The sequence below is a fragment of the Eubalaena glacialis genome, chromosome 10 (genome assembly GCF_028564815.1).
Source record: "Eubalaena glacialis isolate mEubGla1 chromosome 10, mEubGla1.1.hap2.+ XY, whole genome shotgun sequence".
Lineage (NCBI taxonomy): Eukaryota > Metazoa > Chordata > Mammalia > Artiodactyla > Balaenidae > Eubalaena > Eubalaena glacialis.
The window spans coordinates 12,245,072-12,262,251 of NC_083725.1; the positions used below are offsets into that span (position 1 = coordinate 12,245,072).

General features: G+C 51.4%; 1 protein-coding gene across 2 annotated transcripts in view; it reads right to left on the reverse strand.

The window, feature by feature from the left end:
• Positions 1 to 17,180, reverse strand: part of GRIK4 (glutamate ionotropic receptor kainate type subunit 4) — a 455,581-nt gene that overhangs the window by 92,475 nt on the left and 345,926 nt on the right. For both annotated transcript variants that reach the window (XM_061202461.1, XM_061202462.1), the window contains exons 9-10: positions 11,240 to 11,392; positions 10,239 to 10,343 (exon numbers count right to left, since the gene is read on the reverse strand). In XM_061202461.1, coding sequence (XP_061058444.1) covers positions 10,239 to 10,343; positions 11,240 to 11,392 — 258 coding nt within the window. The remainder of the gene's footprint in view (positions 1 to 10,238; positions 10,344 to 11,239; positions 11,393 to 17,180) is intronic.

A 17,180-nucleotide genomic window follows, 5' to 3' on the forward strand; every position in this document is an offset into this window, starting at 1 on the left:
CCAACCTCTGGGATGTGAAGTGGAATTTAGTCTCGCCCTCACCACTCCTCCTGCCAAAGAGAACAAACCGACAGCGGCTCTGGTGACAGATACATACTATGTAAGGCAGGAATGGAGCTCAGCTCACCCCACTGGGCTCTGGCTAAATATGCCAATCCCCAGTGATGCTCTTAGGAATCTAATAGACTCTCCAACTAGCTTAGGGTTTCAGAAGTTAAATTTCCCTGAGCAGGGCAGTGAGGATGCGCACATCACCTTTCTTTTTGGACGGATGTACTGATTTTGATGATTTCTTTTGCCTACATCTCAACTCCCTCCTTTTTTCCCATATGGTCAAAAATCTCACAGACTCTCTTCTAAACATTTGGGAAGATAATCAAACTAGCATGGGGTGAGTGCACAGCAGAGTCTGTAAATATGAAGACTCAGCTGCACAGCCCTCTCTCACCTCCCAGAAGACGGAAGACATTTCAACTTAGCTGCCGAGGAGAGAATTTATCAGAGAGCTCAGGCATGCTCGAGATTTTTCATCTTACAAGAAAATTACTGCCCACGAACACGACACAGTCAGGGCATGGAGAGTGCCCGGCTTCATTTGTTAAGCTCACCGGGTACAGAAGTATCTTGGAGAAGCAGTTGTATTAATAATACACAACTTTGAGCTCTGAACGGCAGATGCCAATTGAACTAATGGTTCTAACGAAGCATCTGGGCTGAAGGATGAAGCTGATCACCCCCATCTGCCGTCCTCCAGGAGTCAGGAGAATGCTGGAGGGTGGGGGAAGATATATCGCTGAGCTTTCAGGATAGACTGAGGATGGCCCATTGCTGCCCCTAGGTGGATGCAGGCTGCAGGTGGGAGATGGTGTGTGGCTGGGCCTCACCGTGCTCTGGGAAGATGGGGCGCTTTTAGTTGGGGGTGGGGGTGGTGTCAGCAGCTCTTGTCTGGTCAGTGCCATGTCAGGCAGGCCCTAGATGTGGTGGGGATTCTCCCAGGAGTAGAGCCTTGACTTCTGGTTTTTGTCTGCACACCCACCCAGAGCCACTGCAAAGTGGAACTGGTGATACCACCACGTTAGGGAGTGGAGGACAGAGGTTAGGGACAGAGGAAGGAGAGGGAGGGGTGGAGGAGGGCCGTGGGGAACCCTTCCTGAAGCAGGGAGGGCCCAGCTGGCAGAATTTATTTCTACCAGCCTGGTTGGCACGGGCTGGCCCTTGCAGCCTTCTTGCAGGGCTCTGGAGTTGCAGCAGGAGTGACGTGAGCATATGGCTGAGCCCTGCTTTGTCTTTCTGTCTTCCCCAAACCAGGCGAGAAGCGAGATCCCGGGAATACTGCATGCAGAGAAGGAGAAATATATCGACAGACATCCCCCTGAGAGACAGCAGAACTAAAATTTGCACAATAGAGTGGAATCCTCAAAGTATATCTATAAAAAATATTTCATTTTGTTCTCACAAACATTTGATGACGCACACAGAGCAGATCCTATGATGACTGTCGTTCCTGTTTTACTGAGGATGCAATCAAGGAACGGAACGTGGGGAGCTACGAGAGCTGGCACTGGCCTGAGCCCTTCCATGTCCCCACGGTGCCTGCCCTGCATACAGCTCCCTCTCACCTCCCTGGATTTTCCCTTCCCCCCGCCCGCCTGTCTGCGCTCCCCACACCTCTGGCCTGGAGCCCGCCCCGTGTCTCATCAGAGCTGACTGATGCGGGCTGCTTCCTGAGACTAAATTAGCAGCTCTCCCAGGCATGAGCCGGCTGAAGAGGCGCGGGAAGCAGTCACTCAGAACTGGCAAACTTCCCCAGGCTGAGCTCAGGCGGGCTGCGTGATCGGGCGTATTACAAGAAATGGATTTCAAGCGCAGTCCTTTAAAACCCTGCTCCTCTGTCCAAAAGCAGCCCCCCGTTTGAAATTCTAAGTAGCTCTAATTTGTTTGCCGGCTGATGTGTGAATAAGCTTCTATAGTCAGTGACTTTTCCATCTAAGCTGATAAGCAGGAAGTCCCTGTGCTTTGGGAGAAAGAACCAGAAGTCTGTGGGCCAGGGAGGCAGAAGGAGAGAAGGCCGTCAGGCAACACCCTTCGGAAGCCAGCTCTTCTGCCCCTTGGCTGTCAGTCATCCTGGGGGTGGCCAGGAGAACCAGATGCCCTCACAGGATGAGGCACCTGATAGACTTTTAATTAACGAGAGGACTATTGCTGTTAGAGAACAGAAAGCAAATGGAAAGGGAGAAACGCATCAGTGATCGGAGGGGCCTTCCACGCCAATTTTCAAATTCCAGTTGCCAATGGGGAGGCTTGTCGTGTGGAATCTCTTTTGGACAAATGGGGAGCAGTGGCTTTGGAACAGTCTCGTGACAAAATCCTCAGTCCCCACGCTCTCCGCACACTCCCCAGGTCCTAGCACCCCAGTCCCTCGTTCACTGGTGCATCTCTTCTCCCAGCTGGGCGGTCTGTACTCACGGCGTCCCCAAGCCTGCAGCAACGGCAGCGTGGGCACGCTACAGCAGAGGCAGAGGCCCGGGGAGCAGGTAACAGGAGCACCTGGAGGCTCCCTGAGGAGGGACTCTGTGACCTGAGCTCTGGAGACATGAGCAGGAGCGGCCGGGCGAGAAATGGGGCTTGAGGGCGCAGGCACGGGGCGATGGAGGGGGGATGGCACAGGAGGAGGCTCGAAGGTAGGCAGGGACCAGCACGGGACAGCCTTGCTCTGGAGCTGCCATTTACCCTGAAAGCAAATGGGGGCCACGGAGAGGTTTTCAGCCCAGGAATGACGTTCCCATCTGCTTTCTCTGGTGGAGAGAACTGGACTTGATAACCTTTCAGGTCTCCTCCAACCCTAAGAATGTAGGATATTCTGTGAGATATTGTCAACTATTTTAAACCTCATGCCAACCCCCCTTCTCCCGGTGCCTTAATTAAAAGGAATAAGTGGGATTCCCTGGTGGCGCAGTGGTTGAGAGTCCGCCTGCCAATGCAGGGGACGCGGGTTCAAGCCCTGGTCTGGGAGGATCCCACATGCCGCGGAGCAACTGAGCCCGTGAGCCACAATTACTGAGCCTGCGCTCCGCAACAAGAGAGGCCGCGATAGTGAGAGGCCCGCGCACCGCAATGAAGAGTGGCCCCCGCTTGCCGCAACTAGAGAAAGCCCTCGCACAGAAACGAAGACCCAACACAGCCATAAATAAATAAATTAAAAAAAAAAAAAAAAGGAATAAGTGACTTCTCAGTAACCTTCAAAGCAGCCCCCAGACCACCGATCTCTTTCTCCCCTCCCTCTGGAGAACCTGCTGCCTCAGAATTTCCTCATCAAAGGCCAAGTCTCTGGGAATGGCCCACCAAGCAGCACCCCTAGCCGGCCCTCTCTCGTCAGGTCTGTCCCCCAGCCGGGGAGCTGGCACGCGAGGCTCCTGATTTCCAGCAATCAAACCCCACTCCTGTGCTCTGAGCCAGGACCCACAAAGGCAGCTTCAAAGGATCTGCATATTTATGGTAAACTCCCTCCTCGGATTGAAAATGTATTCCACAGTAGCAATCACGGGTGCCCTCCTAGCAGCTTGCCCACTGGCAACTTGTCTGAGCCTTAATGACTTCTCATTAGTGCAGGTGGGATCTGAGCTGTCCCAGAGGCTCATACTAACAGGGGTGGGGGACAGGGCACAGATGCTGGGGGTGGGTGATGTGTCCATGGAGAGGGTGTCTCCGTCCTCACTGTTCCCCCAATGCCATGTACGGGCAACGGCAACACAGACCATCACCTGACAGTGTGTTTTTAGGATTTTCCATTGTTCTTTGTTTTTCAAGTAGGAGAAGTGGTCTGGAGCGGGGAGAGACCCCAGCAGGTCTGCTACACTTCCTGGTGTTCTGGCTGAGAGGGCCATGATAAGAAGTGTAGCTGTCTTTATATTACTCAGAGGTGCAGCTGAAGCACGTTCTATGGCCACAAACGCTGGACCATCCCACCCAGACCTCCCCGGAAAGGGGGCAGACATGCCTGTGTGTGGGCTTCTGTCAGGGAAGAGGGCAGCACAGGAGATCAAAGAGAGGCATCCTGTCCTCCCAGCAATTGGTGGGACCTGCCGGAACTTCGGGAAGTTGGAGATGGATTCCCCAAACCTTCTAGAAGACACTGCGTCCCTGAATTCTTGGTTTGCAAGGGTGACTCACAAAAGCCACTTGTCCACCCTCCTGCGTCTGGTTACAGCTACACTCAAGTCATTCCAGGAAATCAGGCCCTTGGAAAGCTGAGTTTGTATCAGCTTTGGAAAACAAAATATGGCTGTCGGTTCACAATGTTTTTTATTCGCCCACTCCTGGCCAGCTCTGCCAGTCTCCATGGGAACAGAGTTAAATGGATCCATGGTCCAGGAAAAGGTGGCTCAGGCCTGGTTTCTATGAAAAGTTCATGTGACAATAACCCTGTGTATTTTGGAAGTGGGGATTAGGGGGAGGGGCAAGAGGAGTAATTAATTGACTCCAAGCCCCAGAGTTCAGAATGAATCAAAAATTTGAAGACTAATTCCAGTAAGCAACTTAATGTGGTGAGTAGAAACTGAGTGTTTTGAGTGAGGACAGTGAAAGTCCCACAGTGCTCTCAGCTCTGTGCCAGTTTGCCCCACCTGGAAGCTGGTATCCACTTTGGGCCTTATGTTTTAATAGAGCCCCAGACAAACCAAAAAGCATTCGTGGTGAAAGATTTGTCACCTGTGTCGCATTGGGAACAGCTATGGGCCACTGTTTGGGGGAGGAGAAAAATCAGAGGGGCAGAACAACTCAAGCACTGGACAGTGATTATTGACTGCAGTTTTTGCCTTTCCCAAAAGACTAGGAGCTCTGGAAGCAACCACGACTTATTTATCTCGCATTTCTAGCCCTTGACACGAAGTAGGTGCTCAAAAAATTTTTATGCTAAGTTTCAGAAGAGGATGAATAAATGAAGGGAAGTCAAGCTATTTTTAAATATTTGAAGAGCTGGTAAAAAGAGAGAAAGCTGATTATTCTGGGTTGCTTAATAGGGCAGGACTAGGAGGCAGGTTTTGACTCAGTGCCTGGAAGATTCTGGAATGTGTCCCTGGAGAGGCGGTGAATCTCCCAGCCCAGGACATGCTCAAGGAGAGGCTGTGTGGCTGTTTCCCTCAGGGATGCTGTGGAGAACATTCTTGCACTGGGTTGGAAGATTAGACCAGAGGCCTCAGAGTTTCCTCCAGCATGTTCTGGGCAATTCTGCAGAGTGGAAAGACCAGGGACTTTGAAAACAGCTAGACCCCGACTCAGTTCTCAAGCCTGGAACTAACTAGCTGAATGGATGAGGACCATGACTTTCTCAGTTTCTTTACTTGCAAGATGGAGAGAATAGCTTTTACGCATGGTTGAGAAAAAGACGAGACATTTTAAGTACACCCAGCACAGTGCATCTTGTAGGAGACACCCAATAAATGATAGCCATTCTTATTATGTCAGCAGAGCCAGCTTTCTGTCTAACCATAGGCAAGCAGAAGAGAGTGCTATGCAAATCTAGTTTTCAATAATCCTTGAGCTTAGCCAGACCAAATGTTGAGGGGTTACCATCCTCATTGCACAGAAGACGAAAGCTGAGGTACCCTGTTGAAATATACAGTGAGCCAATGGAAAAGTTTCCATTTTCATCTTTAGCTAGAGATAACCCCTCAACACACGCTCCCCGGCCTCATCCCTCCCTCTCCCGAAGGCTTAATTAGAGCCTGTTAAGCCATTTCTGATCCTCAGATGAAAGGTGTGCTCATCTTATTACAGCCCTAACAAAGTCGCTGGGGGCCTGCTTGGAACCTCTGATCTTTAAACCAAGTTAAAATGAAGGAGATTAAGGGCCCTCTAAGGCTGTGCTTCTTTTCCCTCACCTCTTTCAAATATGATTTCTCGCAAATTAGGAAGGGAGATTATACTATTCCAATACCACCCAGGACATCTTTTGTGGGATGGGGAAGGAGAATATGGAATGGAGATGAGATAACTCACACTGATAAGCAAAAACTGGGGGCTGGAGCTAGTGAACCTGGTCCAGGTTCGGAAATGTCACTTACAGAACACTGTAGAGAACATTTTCCCCCAGTGGAAGCTCCACAGAGTTCCAAGATGGAAAACCCTCTCCAAACAGAATCAAAACAGTAATTTTTTTAAATGGTAAAAAAAAACCCTAAATTCTAAGAAACTATTTTTAAAATGGTAATAATCCCTTAATCAGCCACTGGCAGGGAATATGGTATTTGGTTCAGCCATTTTACCATTACAACCCACTGGGTCCCTGCGTGGTGCTTTCTAAATAGTCAAACCCAGCTCTTAATAGTCACTCGCCCAGATAGGAAGAGAAAGAACAAAACCAAATCCAAATAAGAAGATACCATTACTAAAGAAAGCCCAGCCCAGCAGGTCACCAGGAGCCAGGCTCTGTCCTGGTTTGCAGCAGGTGGCAGCAAGGTAAAGTGTTTTGATTTGGGGGCTTAGGGATTCCAGGAAAGTGAGAAAAGCCAGGAGGGGGAGACCCATGAGCATGGGCTTGGGAGTTGGACAAGCCTGAGTGTGAATTCCAGCTCTGCCCAGAGTCCTTGCTACTTGTGGACTTAGGCCAAGTTACCTACCATCCCTGAGCTTCAGTTTCCTCACTTGTGAAATGGGAGTTTATCTACTTTGAAGGGCTGTCCTCCAGATCAAAAGTGACCTGTGCAAAGTGCCCATGTAGTTTCTGGTACACAACAGGTCCTCGAGAGATGCTCCTTGTCACTCTCCCCTCCCCTGCCAGCATCACCTTGGATGGAATTGGGAGAATATTACAGAGTGACACTGACATTCCTCCTACCCTGGAAGAGAAGCCCAATTAACTATCAGTCCCCAAACCATTTCTTCATCCTGTGATGAGCAGGGGAAGGACACCTGTCAAGAGGCAAAGATTGGGTCGGTGATTGGGATGGGACCTGGGGACCAGAGCTGCAAAGCTATATCTGTGCCCATGATACATCTTGCAGGGTTCTCACTGCTACTCACGGCACGCGAGCCAGACAGGAAAGCAGCGGTACGGTCACCAGATTTGTCGAAGAAAAATGGGCAATAAAGAGGATTACTGTGACTCACTTTATAAGTCCAATCAAGGATGTGTGCCCCTTAGGGTAGCTGAAGGTCAAAATCATCATCCTCTTTAATGGTCACTTCTGTAGCAGATTCCATTCAACATGAGCTCAAAACGATGGGGGTGGGATGCAGGAAGGTCAAGAAAAAATTCTATGCATAGAGGCTGCAGTACGTCTTTGTCAAAGGGCAGCCTGTGGACCACCAGCATGATAATCATCTATCTGAGTGCTAGTTAAGAAGATGCAGATTCCTGGAATGCACCCAGTTTTACTAACTCAATTTATAGCTGTAGGGCTTAGGAACGTACATTTTAAGACAAGCACCATTGGTCATTCTTGTGCACACCTGGATTTGAGAAGCCCTACCCTCCATAGGTGCTGTGGAAGAAGGGGCAGCAGCTGTTGTGTAGGATGCCTCCGAGCAGAACCCCTTGCCGGACTGGGGTGGGGCTGAGGAATGGGTGCTGGTGGCTGGCAATGCTATTTCCTAATGACTCAGGCAGTCTTGCAGCCTGGCAGCTGGGAAAGCCAGCCTGAGTGGCGGCTGGTGGAGAAGCACAGATAAGGTGAAGAGGTACTCCGAGTTTAATGAGCTGTTCTTCAAGTAGAGGGTGGGACTGGAGCCACCAGGCAACTCTGTCACCGCAGGTGCTGCCTGATGGAAGTGGGCTCTTTCCAGGGAGCATCACAAAGCAGGGCTGAAGGCCAAGGGGCGTTTTTCAAAGCCTGAGCTTGGGCTTTCTATGGAGTTGGTCTGGGCTTGGCGTTGTTCCCCTAACTACTGCTTCTCCCCATTATTCTCTCATCCCTTCCTTTTCCTGACCCTGTTTCACTTTTCCTGTAGCACTTACCTCCACTGATGTATTATATAGTGTTTGTTTGCCTGCTGTCTGTCCCCTATTAGAATACAGGCTCCACGGAAGCAGACACTAAGCCCATTTTTCACCTCTGTCTAGAAGACAGCCTGGCACATTACAGGCACTCAAAATATATATATTGAAAAAATGAATAAATGTTCTTTACTTCACATCCCCCACCGGGACTCAGGAAGTCTGCCTGACAATTTTCCTACAGGCAGGCGGCTTCCTTTGTTCCGAGAATGATGAGCCCGAGGGCATGATTTGAGTTTAATGACCCAAACTGCACTTATTTTTTCCATGTCAGTCTCTCTCGCCAGAGTGTGGGCTGCCTCGGTGCAGGGACTGTGCCTTTTCAGTTTTGTTTCCTGCATGCCCAGCACGGTGCCTGACTCATAGGAAGGGGTCAGTACATGATTTGTTACATACATGAAAGGACCATTTTGTGATCCTCCATCCCATAGTTTCTGGCTGCCTACCTAACTCCCACCCCATTTGGGAAGTTATGAAAAAAGGTTGCTGATGTCATTGCTTAAAGATCACGTAGCTCCGGCCCTGAGCTACGAGGAGTCGTTAACATAGCTCCTCTCTTGGTCTGGGACTCCTGTCTTCTACTTTCTTGTCTTCCAAGAAGGGTGACCTGGCCTCGTGGCCCAGCATAATCACTGTCTTACTAAAAGGAACTCCACTGGCCCCCGTGAGAAGGGCTGAATTGGAGCCTCTCAGGCACGAGGACCGCGGGGAAGGATGCAGATGTGACGGCCCTCCCAGCGCAGCCCAGGGTATCACCCAGATCGCCTTGGGTGCCGGATGTTGCATCCATTCCTGGGCCCTCTGCTAGGTCTACCCAATCAGATTCTTGTGGGGTGGAGTCTAAAAAACCTGCATTTTTAACAAATTACCAAGGTTATTCTGATGCATAATTTGTCATAATGGTTAAGAACTTGGGCTTCAGAATCAGAGGTACTTGAGTTCAAAACCAACTGCCATTACTACATTGTTCAAGGCCAAGTCAGTCAGTCTCCTGGAGCCTCAATTTCCTCACTTGTAAAATGGGGATTAATAAAAAGTAACTACTTTGTAGGATTAAATGAGAAAATGCAAATGACACACTTCTTGTGGTAAATTGCCCATGGTAAGAGCTTAATAAATGAAAGCCCCTACGATAATGATGATGGTGGTGGTGAAGGTGATGGTGGTGGTGAAGGTGATGGTGGTGGTGGTGAAGATGATGGTGATGGTGGTGGTGGTGAAGATGATAGTGATGGTGATGGTGGTGATGGTGGTGGTGGTGGTGAAGATGATGGTGATGGTGATGGTGGTGGTGGTGGTGGTGGTGGTGGTGAAGATGATGGTGATGGTGGTGGTGGTGGTGAAGAAGATGATGATGATCCTTCATAATCTCCTGAAAAGGTGATTCTGTGACCCCTTCAGTGGTACGTTTCCTTGGTCAGCCTCTCTGATAGGCAGGAGGCTCTTCAATGTGTCTGCTTCCTGCTCTAATTAGTGCATCCTTTCCTACTTGTAAGGCTTTTGAAGGTTGGAGAAAGGATACACTAAGAATAAAGAGTTGATTATTAGAGTGATGGGGAGGTTGGGAGACCTTCAGAGAGGCACTTGGAGTGACTGCCAGAATCCCTGTTTCCTCTGATGTAAGAGAATCAGAGGAAAGGAGAGTGAGAAGGTTAATGGAGGAGAATGAGAAAGGAAGAGGGAGTTGAAAGGAGCTCCAGGGGACAAAGCATCCCGAGCTGACGGAGTAGACAGGGAGCAGCCAGGAGGGGAGAGGTGTGATTGGCATGGCAGGAGGGCGGGGGTGGGTGGGTCAGAAAAGAGCTGACAGAAGAGAACTGAACGCCGAAGGGATTCCTCAGCCCTATGGGATCTGATCTGTACGTGACGGGCAAGCAACCTGGAATCTAACCCTGGTTCCAGGATTAGGGCGAGATTCAGGGAGTAGAATAATCCAAATAGTGGAAAGACCTGGGAATTCCCTCCTTATACGATGCTCCCTTGTCTCGCCTCTCCCCCCATAAAGCATGGTTGCCTCTCTCTTGGTATTTTGCTGGGACTGCGGCCCCTGACCCACACTGGCTGATCCTGGTGCAGGAAGGCGGAAGCCAGGACTTGCCAGGAGCCTTGCACTGGACACAGCCTACTGCTCCTGGGGACAACTGAGAGCAGGAGGCCATCCTGAGTGCCAAGGAGAAGTGGGCTGCGGACAGAGAAAGGAACAAGGAGGAGGGATCTGCCACCACAGCAGCATGGCTAGGCTTACCTGCCGGAAACCATTCCTTGTGAACTGTAAGATTTTCAAGGCATAGTTGGACCTCTGGCCTTTGCTGTTGAATTCAATGTGGCCGGTGAGACCTTCCAATTCTACCTGTCCAAGAGAGAGTGAGTTACAGCACCAAATAGGCCCCGCCTTCCATGTGGCCCCAAGCAAGCATTCCACCATGCTGGTTAAGGATGCCCAAGAGAAGGGAAGCCATCAAGATCCATTCTCCTGTCGACCTCTCAGCCACAGGCTCTTCAGACTATGCAAGTGATGTCTCTGGAACCAATTCAGACTTGGCCGGGGCTAGAGGAGGAAAGGATGCCCCACACCCAATGACCTCACAGCTGCTGCATAAACCAACTTGATGCTGAGATGCTAGCTTGAGCTCAGATCCCACTGAGCTCCTCCTCCAGGCCCTTGGCTGTGAATAGCATTTATCCTCCTTGGGCAGCTACTCACCCACCTCCAAGCTGCAGGATAACCTGACTCTAACTGCAAAATCCTAGCCGCTCTCCCCCAGGCTTCTCTGACGGGAGATGGCTTCTTCGTGGGCTAGAATCCACGTCCATCCCACCAGAGGTGGCTTGGCTGGGAGAACCCTGGGGGAACCCAGCATCAGGCCAGAAATGTTGAGCCTGCAACTCCCTGAGGGGCCACGGTCTATGACAGCATCATTCATCTGTCCCCACTTGTGCAGAGCTTTGCAGGGATCACCTCTGAGCCAAGGGGTCCAGTTCCAAGCCTGGAATCCAGAGACCCCCTAACAGTCTAAGGCTCAAGGTCCATTGCCCTGTAAACAAACTTGCCATGGATTCTCGGTGGTTTTTAGGGATTAGGGAACAACTGTGACCAATGATCCCCTCAATGGGGTCACCAAAGATCGCTGTTTTACCCAGGGCTGTGATGTACTGGGGAGGCCTGGAGGTGAGGGGCCTTGAACAGTGGTCCCTCCCGCCCCCCACAGGCTGGGCGTGGCCCGCAGGGCCCCCACCACCCCTCACCATGCGCAGGTAATTCATGAGGCTGGTGCCGTGCTGCCAGATCTGGGCCGAGCCACAGGACAGGGGCTTCACGCCGATCTCTTGGCTGCGGTTCAGCTCCTGCACCGCCATCACCACAGCGTAGACGGCGTCAAATAGCAGGGCCGAGGACAGCTGGGAGGGGGCAGGGAGATGAAGTGACAGGTGTAAAGGAAGGAAAGGGAAAGGAGGAAGAAAGGAGAAGAGGAGGAAGAAAAGCAAAACAAAAAAGTAAAGGCGTGTCTCTGATGCCCTGGGCCCACCTCCTGTCTCTGGGGTCCACTTCCCCTAGGAGTCCAGTGCTGGCCCAAGGCGACAATGGTGGCCAAGCCTTCTCTGAAATTAGACCATCAAGCCACCTCTTTGGGCCCCAAATGATTTCAAGGGTATCCCATTCTCTCTTTTTCTCCAGGGAAGTAACATCTTCCACTGATCTGAGAAGCCCCAAGGAAGGGGCAGGGTGCTTATCTCAGGAGGTGGAAGGAACCCTACCCTCAGATTTGCCCATTCTACAAGGCTCAGTTGAAGGTCACTTCCTCCTGGAAGACCCCCTTGATATTGTTTCTTCCTAAATGTGCCTACTATTACAGTCTACTTTGTACTATCCAATATGATGAGCATATATGAAGTATATGGTGAGTTCAAAGCCCAGCAATGAGCAAGACCCTATTCCTGTGATAGATTAGAGTGGAATTGGGGAGGGGAGATGGGGAGTTGGAACACAAATAAAGGTAACATGAAACTGAGTGACATGGGCCAAAAGGTCTGTTGAGGGGATCCAAAGAGAAGATACCTTATCTGGTTGGGTGATCAAGAAAATGTTTCTTGGAGGATTCAGCATTGGAACTGAGCACTGAAGGATTTGGTAGGAAAGACATTGGATCTGGGGGTGGGGAGCAGCTGGGAAAAGGAGAAAGGCATTCCAGAGGGGGAACTGCAGGGCCAAAGACAAAGTGGGGGGAGGGTGGAGCACACATGGGGGGAGGAGGGCAGAAAGCAATAAACCAGAGGTGAGGTGGGGAGAGTGCTGTGAGGGCCTTAAAGGCAGGGGAAGGGCTAGTGCAGCTGTTTGTCCATATTTTCACCTCCCTGTGAAACTGCCCGCGCTCAGGGCAGGAACACGCAGGACCTCAATCTCTATCTCTTGCATCTCGTCTAGAGCCAGGACCCTGCGTACAGGAAGCCCCCAAGACGTATTTCTTGCATTGAATTAAATGTTGAGTGAAATCTGCCCACAAGGCTCAGCCTGAACATGCATCCGGTTAACCGGATGTTTGCAAGCTTTGGGGAGGGGCAGGTTGGGGTGTTTGGGAGGAGGTGGTAGGAGCAGAAGAACAGAAGATGCCTGTCCTTGGGGAACGTGCCATCTGAGGAGGGGGCCACACTCTGCTGTGTTAATGACAAGAGAACCTACCCAGTGTGAATGACTACAGGGTCTACACTGTATGGGGCCCTGAGGGGAGGCCCAGGAAGGCAGGCAGAGGCCTCCTCGTGGGAGGTGTGATGTTGGGCTCTGGAATTCAACCCACGGCCCCCGTGCAAAGCAAATTCCTCACTGAATTCTGACATCCCACTGCGGGCAATCAGCACCGTCCCTTCAGAGCCTAAACCGTCAAGAACACTTTCCATGTGGCATCTTACAACCTCCCTCCTAGCTGGCCGGGCCCTGAGACACCGGTCCCTCCAAGGCTGGAGGCAGAGAGACCAGCTTGTGACCTCTTGGATCTTTTTCAAGCTCTCCGGACAGAGTATAAGCAGCCTGGGTCAGGGAGGTGCAGGAGAAAGAGCTCAAAACTCAGAACACAGAACCCCAAGTGTAGCGCCCAGGCCTCTCTTACGTGCTGAGTGACGGAACCTCGGGGGGAGCAAGTTTCCTGCACACAAGAGGTAGCATCCCTGCCTCACGGGTCAGTAAAAGTGCCCTCTAAACTGCCAGTCTCAGGGGTCACCACACCCGAGGGCAGGGTGATGCACCCCAGGTGCCCACGGGCATCAGCAGGGGCTCAGGAAGCCCGCGCTGGCTGAGCTAGGACCCTGGGGAGTAGTAAGAACAGGGAGCGGCGGGGCAGAAAATGGGCTGGGAAGAGGGATGTATTTCCCCACAGTTTTGTTCCATGTTGGGCAGAAAGGCCTGTCATGGGAACTGGGTGGGCTGACTTTGGATAATCTTTCTAGAAGGCAATTAGAGGGAAAACCAGCCAAATAAAGTCCTCTGCCCTAATTCCAGTTCACTTGCACGCAAAATTGCCTGGCCAGTGTGTTCTTCCTTCCTCCCTCTCACCCTCTCTCTCCCTCTCTTGCTCCTTCTTTCCTTCCTTCCACCCGCCTCTGTCCTTTCTTCACACATCTATTCAGCCGCTACGATCCGGCGGGTACTGCAGACCTCAGCACCACCTGTTCTCCGCTGAGACATCCCACCAGGCGTGAGCCATTGTGTCCCCTCTGCCTTCACTGGGTCTTCTGCCCTCCCAGCTCTATCAATCACCCCTCCTTTCTGGCCCGGTCCTGAAGCCACCTGTGGCCACCTGTGACCCGGAGACCAAGCAGGTAAGGGCACCTAAATTGCACGATCAGGGTCAGTGGAAACCTCTGTGGTCCCACTGAGCTATGAAAACCAGCCACGTTCCTCCAAGTTCATCCATCACCTTCCTCACCCTCTTCTCCATCCCAGTGCCCTTCCCCTAGCAGCCGAGCTCCTCCTTCACTTGATTCGAGGCTCACCTGCGTGGCGCTGGATGCTTCTCAGCAAGCCTACAGCTGTCTTGTCCTTTGCACACAATTCATTTCCCCCTGAGCACAAGTGGCTCCTTTATTAATGGACCTCTCACATTTCCTTGCCAAAGGACATATGGAAATTATGAATGCTACAGACTCTCCCTTTCCAGCTCGGACACACATCTACCTGAGGGAGAGGTAGCTATCCCTATTGACACTGGCTTCTCCATCCTTCCGTTTGGCTATTTAAATGATGCCGTAAACTAATTTCTGTCTCTCTTGCCTCCCAGTTAATCTCTCCATCCTGAGATTCTCAAAATCACTTGTGTCAGAGCTGGAAGGGATCTTAGAAATCAACTAGTCCAACCCTCTCATTTTACAAATGAATACAGGACTTCAGCCAGGACAGGACTAGACTGGAAACCCAGCACCCCTTTCTCCGGGCTGGTTTCCACCCCTCTCTGCAGCACTCTTTCCCCCTCCCTTCCTGACAAGGCTCCTCTGGAGAAGCTGGGGGGTGTCACTGCTCTATCAGAATTATCCGTGCCTCGCCTCCCAGGACAGCATGGGGCAATCTTCCTGGATGCAGTTACCTTCTCAACAGCAGATGCGAGTCTGAGACTCTTGGGCCAGAGCTGGGCACGGGGAAGGGTGCTAGGCAGGCTTCTCTGCTGCCCCGGGCTTAGTCATCACCCAGTTTGCCTCGTGGTCTGACTGGTTGTTTGTCCTCAAGTTAGCCCTTCAGTTAAGAGCCACTTGGGGCCTCTACTGGAACAGGACTATAAGGGCAGGACAGAGGGGGCAGTGGAAGGGTACCACCAGCTGCCTCCCCAGCACCCATTCTCCCCTTCCTCCTCCCTAACAGAACCCCCATTTCCTGCAGGTGTCCTCCCCTCCCCCAAGCAGCCATGTGCTTCAGGGGTCCCAGCCCCAGCTCCCAGGTGAGCCTGAGCGGTCCAAGAGTCATCCCATCCCCCCTGCCAATATGTGATTCGGGACTGGGCAGGTGGTCCAATTCTGACCAATGAAACACGAACTGAGGCCTGGAGTGAGGGGCTCCAGCGAGGAGCTTCCTGTCTCTAGGAGAGGCAGTCCTTCCTCCTCCTCTGGACATAACTGGGTCTGGACATGACACCTGGACCTGCCGCAGCCATCCTGGATCCATCCTGAGGATGAAGTTGACACCAAGGGCGACAGAGCCAAGATGCAAGGAACCTGGGTTTCCAACGACATCGCTTCAGGATCTGCCCTACCTCTGGGCATACTGTGACACGTGATAACACACTTCCTTTTTCGTAAGAGACCGTTTAATTCCGGATTTCCGCTACTTGAAGCTCAGAGCATCCTAACTGGTACCGAGGCCTTGGGGACCCCCTTTGTCTCAGGGCAGGCCCCCAGAGAGGCCTGGCCTTATCCCCTCTCTAAGCCCCCTTCTTCTTCTCACGAGGCTGCGTGCTGGTCCCCGGAGACTTGCAGACACAGCTCACCAGGCCATTTCTCACATCCTCCCACCAGGCCCCAAGCTCTTCCTGCCACACGGTTGCCGCTATTCCCACTCCGTCTGGGACGCGGTTTTCTTGGCTGATGCTCCCTTATTAGCAAATGATCCAGATGCTGGGAAATCGGCGTATGTCTGTTTGCACTGTTCTTTGGCATTTTGAACTCTGGGGCCTTCAAGATTCTTCGAGTGCTTCTGGTAATTACAGCTCCAGCAAGGGATGCCGGGGGTGGGAAGGAGGAAGCGGATGGAAGGAACATCATCAAGGTCCCTGTCTCCCCTCCAACTGTATCTTGCCTTCAGAGAGGTGACACAGCTGACGTGTCCCCAGTGTGCTCTGGGCTTCATGGGTCCTTTCTGCAGTTCACCTTGGGCTGATTTGAGCTCCTGAAACCTCCTAAGTCCCGAACATCTTCTTTTCTCAGCTCAGCCTCCTGAGGTCCTCCGTAGATCACCAGACGGCTCCTCTCTCACAGGCTCCTGGCCATCAGCCCAGGCCTCTCACTGGGACCCTCCAGCTGCTTCTCTGAAACCTCGTCTCCCATCCACACTCCTCCAGCTTACTCCCCCGACCCCGTCCACCGTTGCCAATTTCACCTCCGATGGTGTGAGAGCCTGTAATCTAATCTCTGCCTCATCAACTTTTCCATCTCACTGAGGGTCTCCATCCCAAACCATCTTTTTGCTCTCTGAATTGCTTTCTTCCTCTACTATTATTTACAAATTTAGCTCTGGAAAGCATTTGGGACTGCAGTTGGGGGAAAGTTCTGGTACCCAAATAGCGCTCCATCCACGTCTCCAGGGCTGGGCCTGTAGTGCCCACCATCCCTGTTCCTTCCCGTCGTCCATCCTGCTTCCCTTTCACGAGCCCTCACTGTCTTTCTGTGGTTTCTGTTCCCCATCTGCATGTGTGTGCCTCTGGGTCTTGTCTCTGCTTCTCCTGTCCTGTCTCTTCTAAATATTAAATCCCCCAAATGACTCAACCCTCATTTAAAATCCTCTCCTTTCTTGGCTCCAAAATGTTGCTTGGCAAACACTCTCGATTCTCTTGTTTTTATATTTTCATTTGTTTCTTCATTGTTATCTTCTTTTGAGCTGTTTGTAAATTGTTCAGGGGAATGAAAGACTCTGTATAAATTAAGATGAATCAATCTGACTCAGGGAATAGCAGCTGAGTTTCTCCCCCACCCAGCCAAATAAAAATAAGAATGTCTTCTAAACTCACACCTGTAACCCTCATCTTCCCCGACACCGCCCAGATCACTGGATTCCCAGAGTCCTCTTGGATGTCCGTTTGTCTCTGAACTTCTGTCGCTTAAACTCTGACCCCCAACATAATACCAGGACAGGAACTGTTAAAATCTCATGGAGTAGTTCTTACAATCTGGGTTTTATTCAATGAAATAAACACTTAATTACAAACAGCTGTTTTAGCCTAAATTCTAATTACTTAATCTAGCCATCTGTAATTCTAATGATTTTCCACGATTTTTGTTCTTTGCTGCGTGATGAATGGGATTGGCACGTGAAATTAGCGGGGATGTGTCTCCCTTCACGACGCTGCACGCTGTCTTCTGTCACTGTCATCACCTCCGGCAAGAAGCATGTCTGTGGCTCACTGGCAGCCACCTGGCGGACCCAGCCTGGTGGGCGCAGCACTGAGCTTTTTCCTTTGGTGGTCACCCTTCGGTTCAGCCGCTCCCTCTCTGT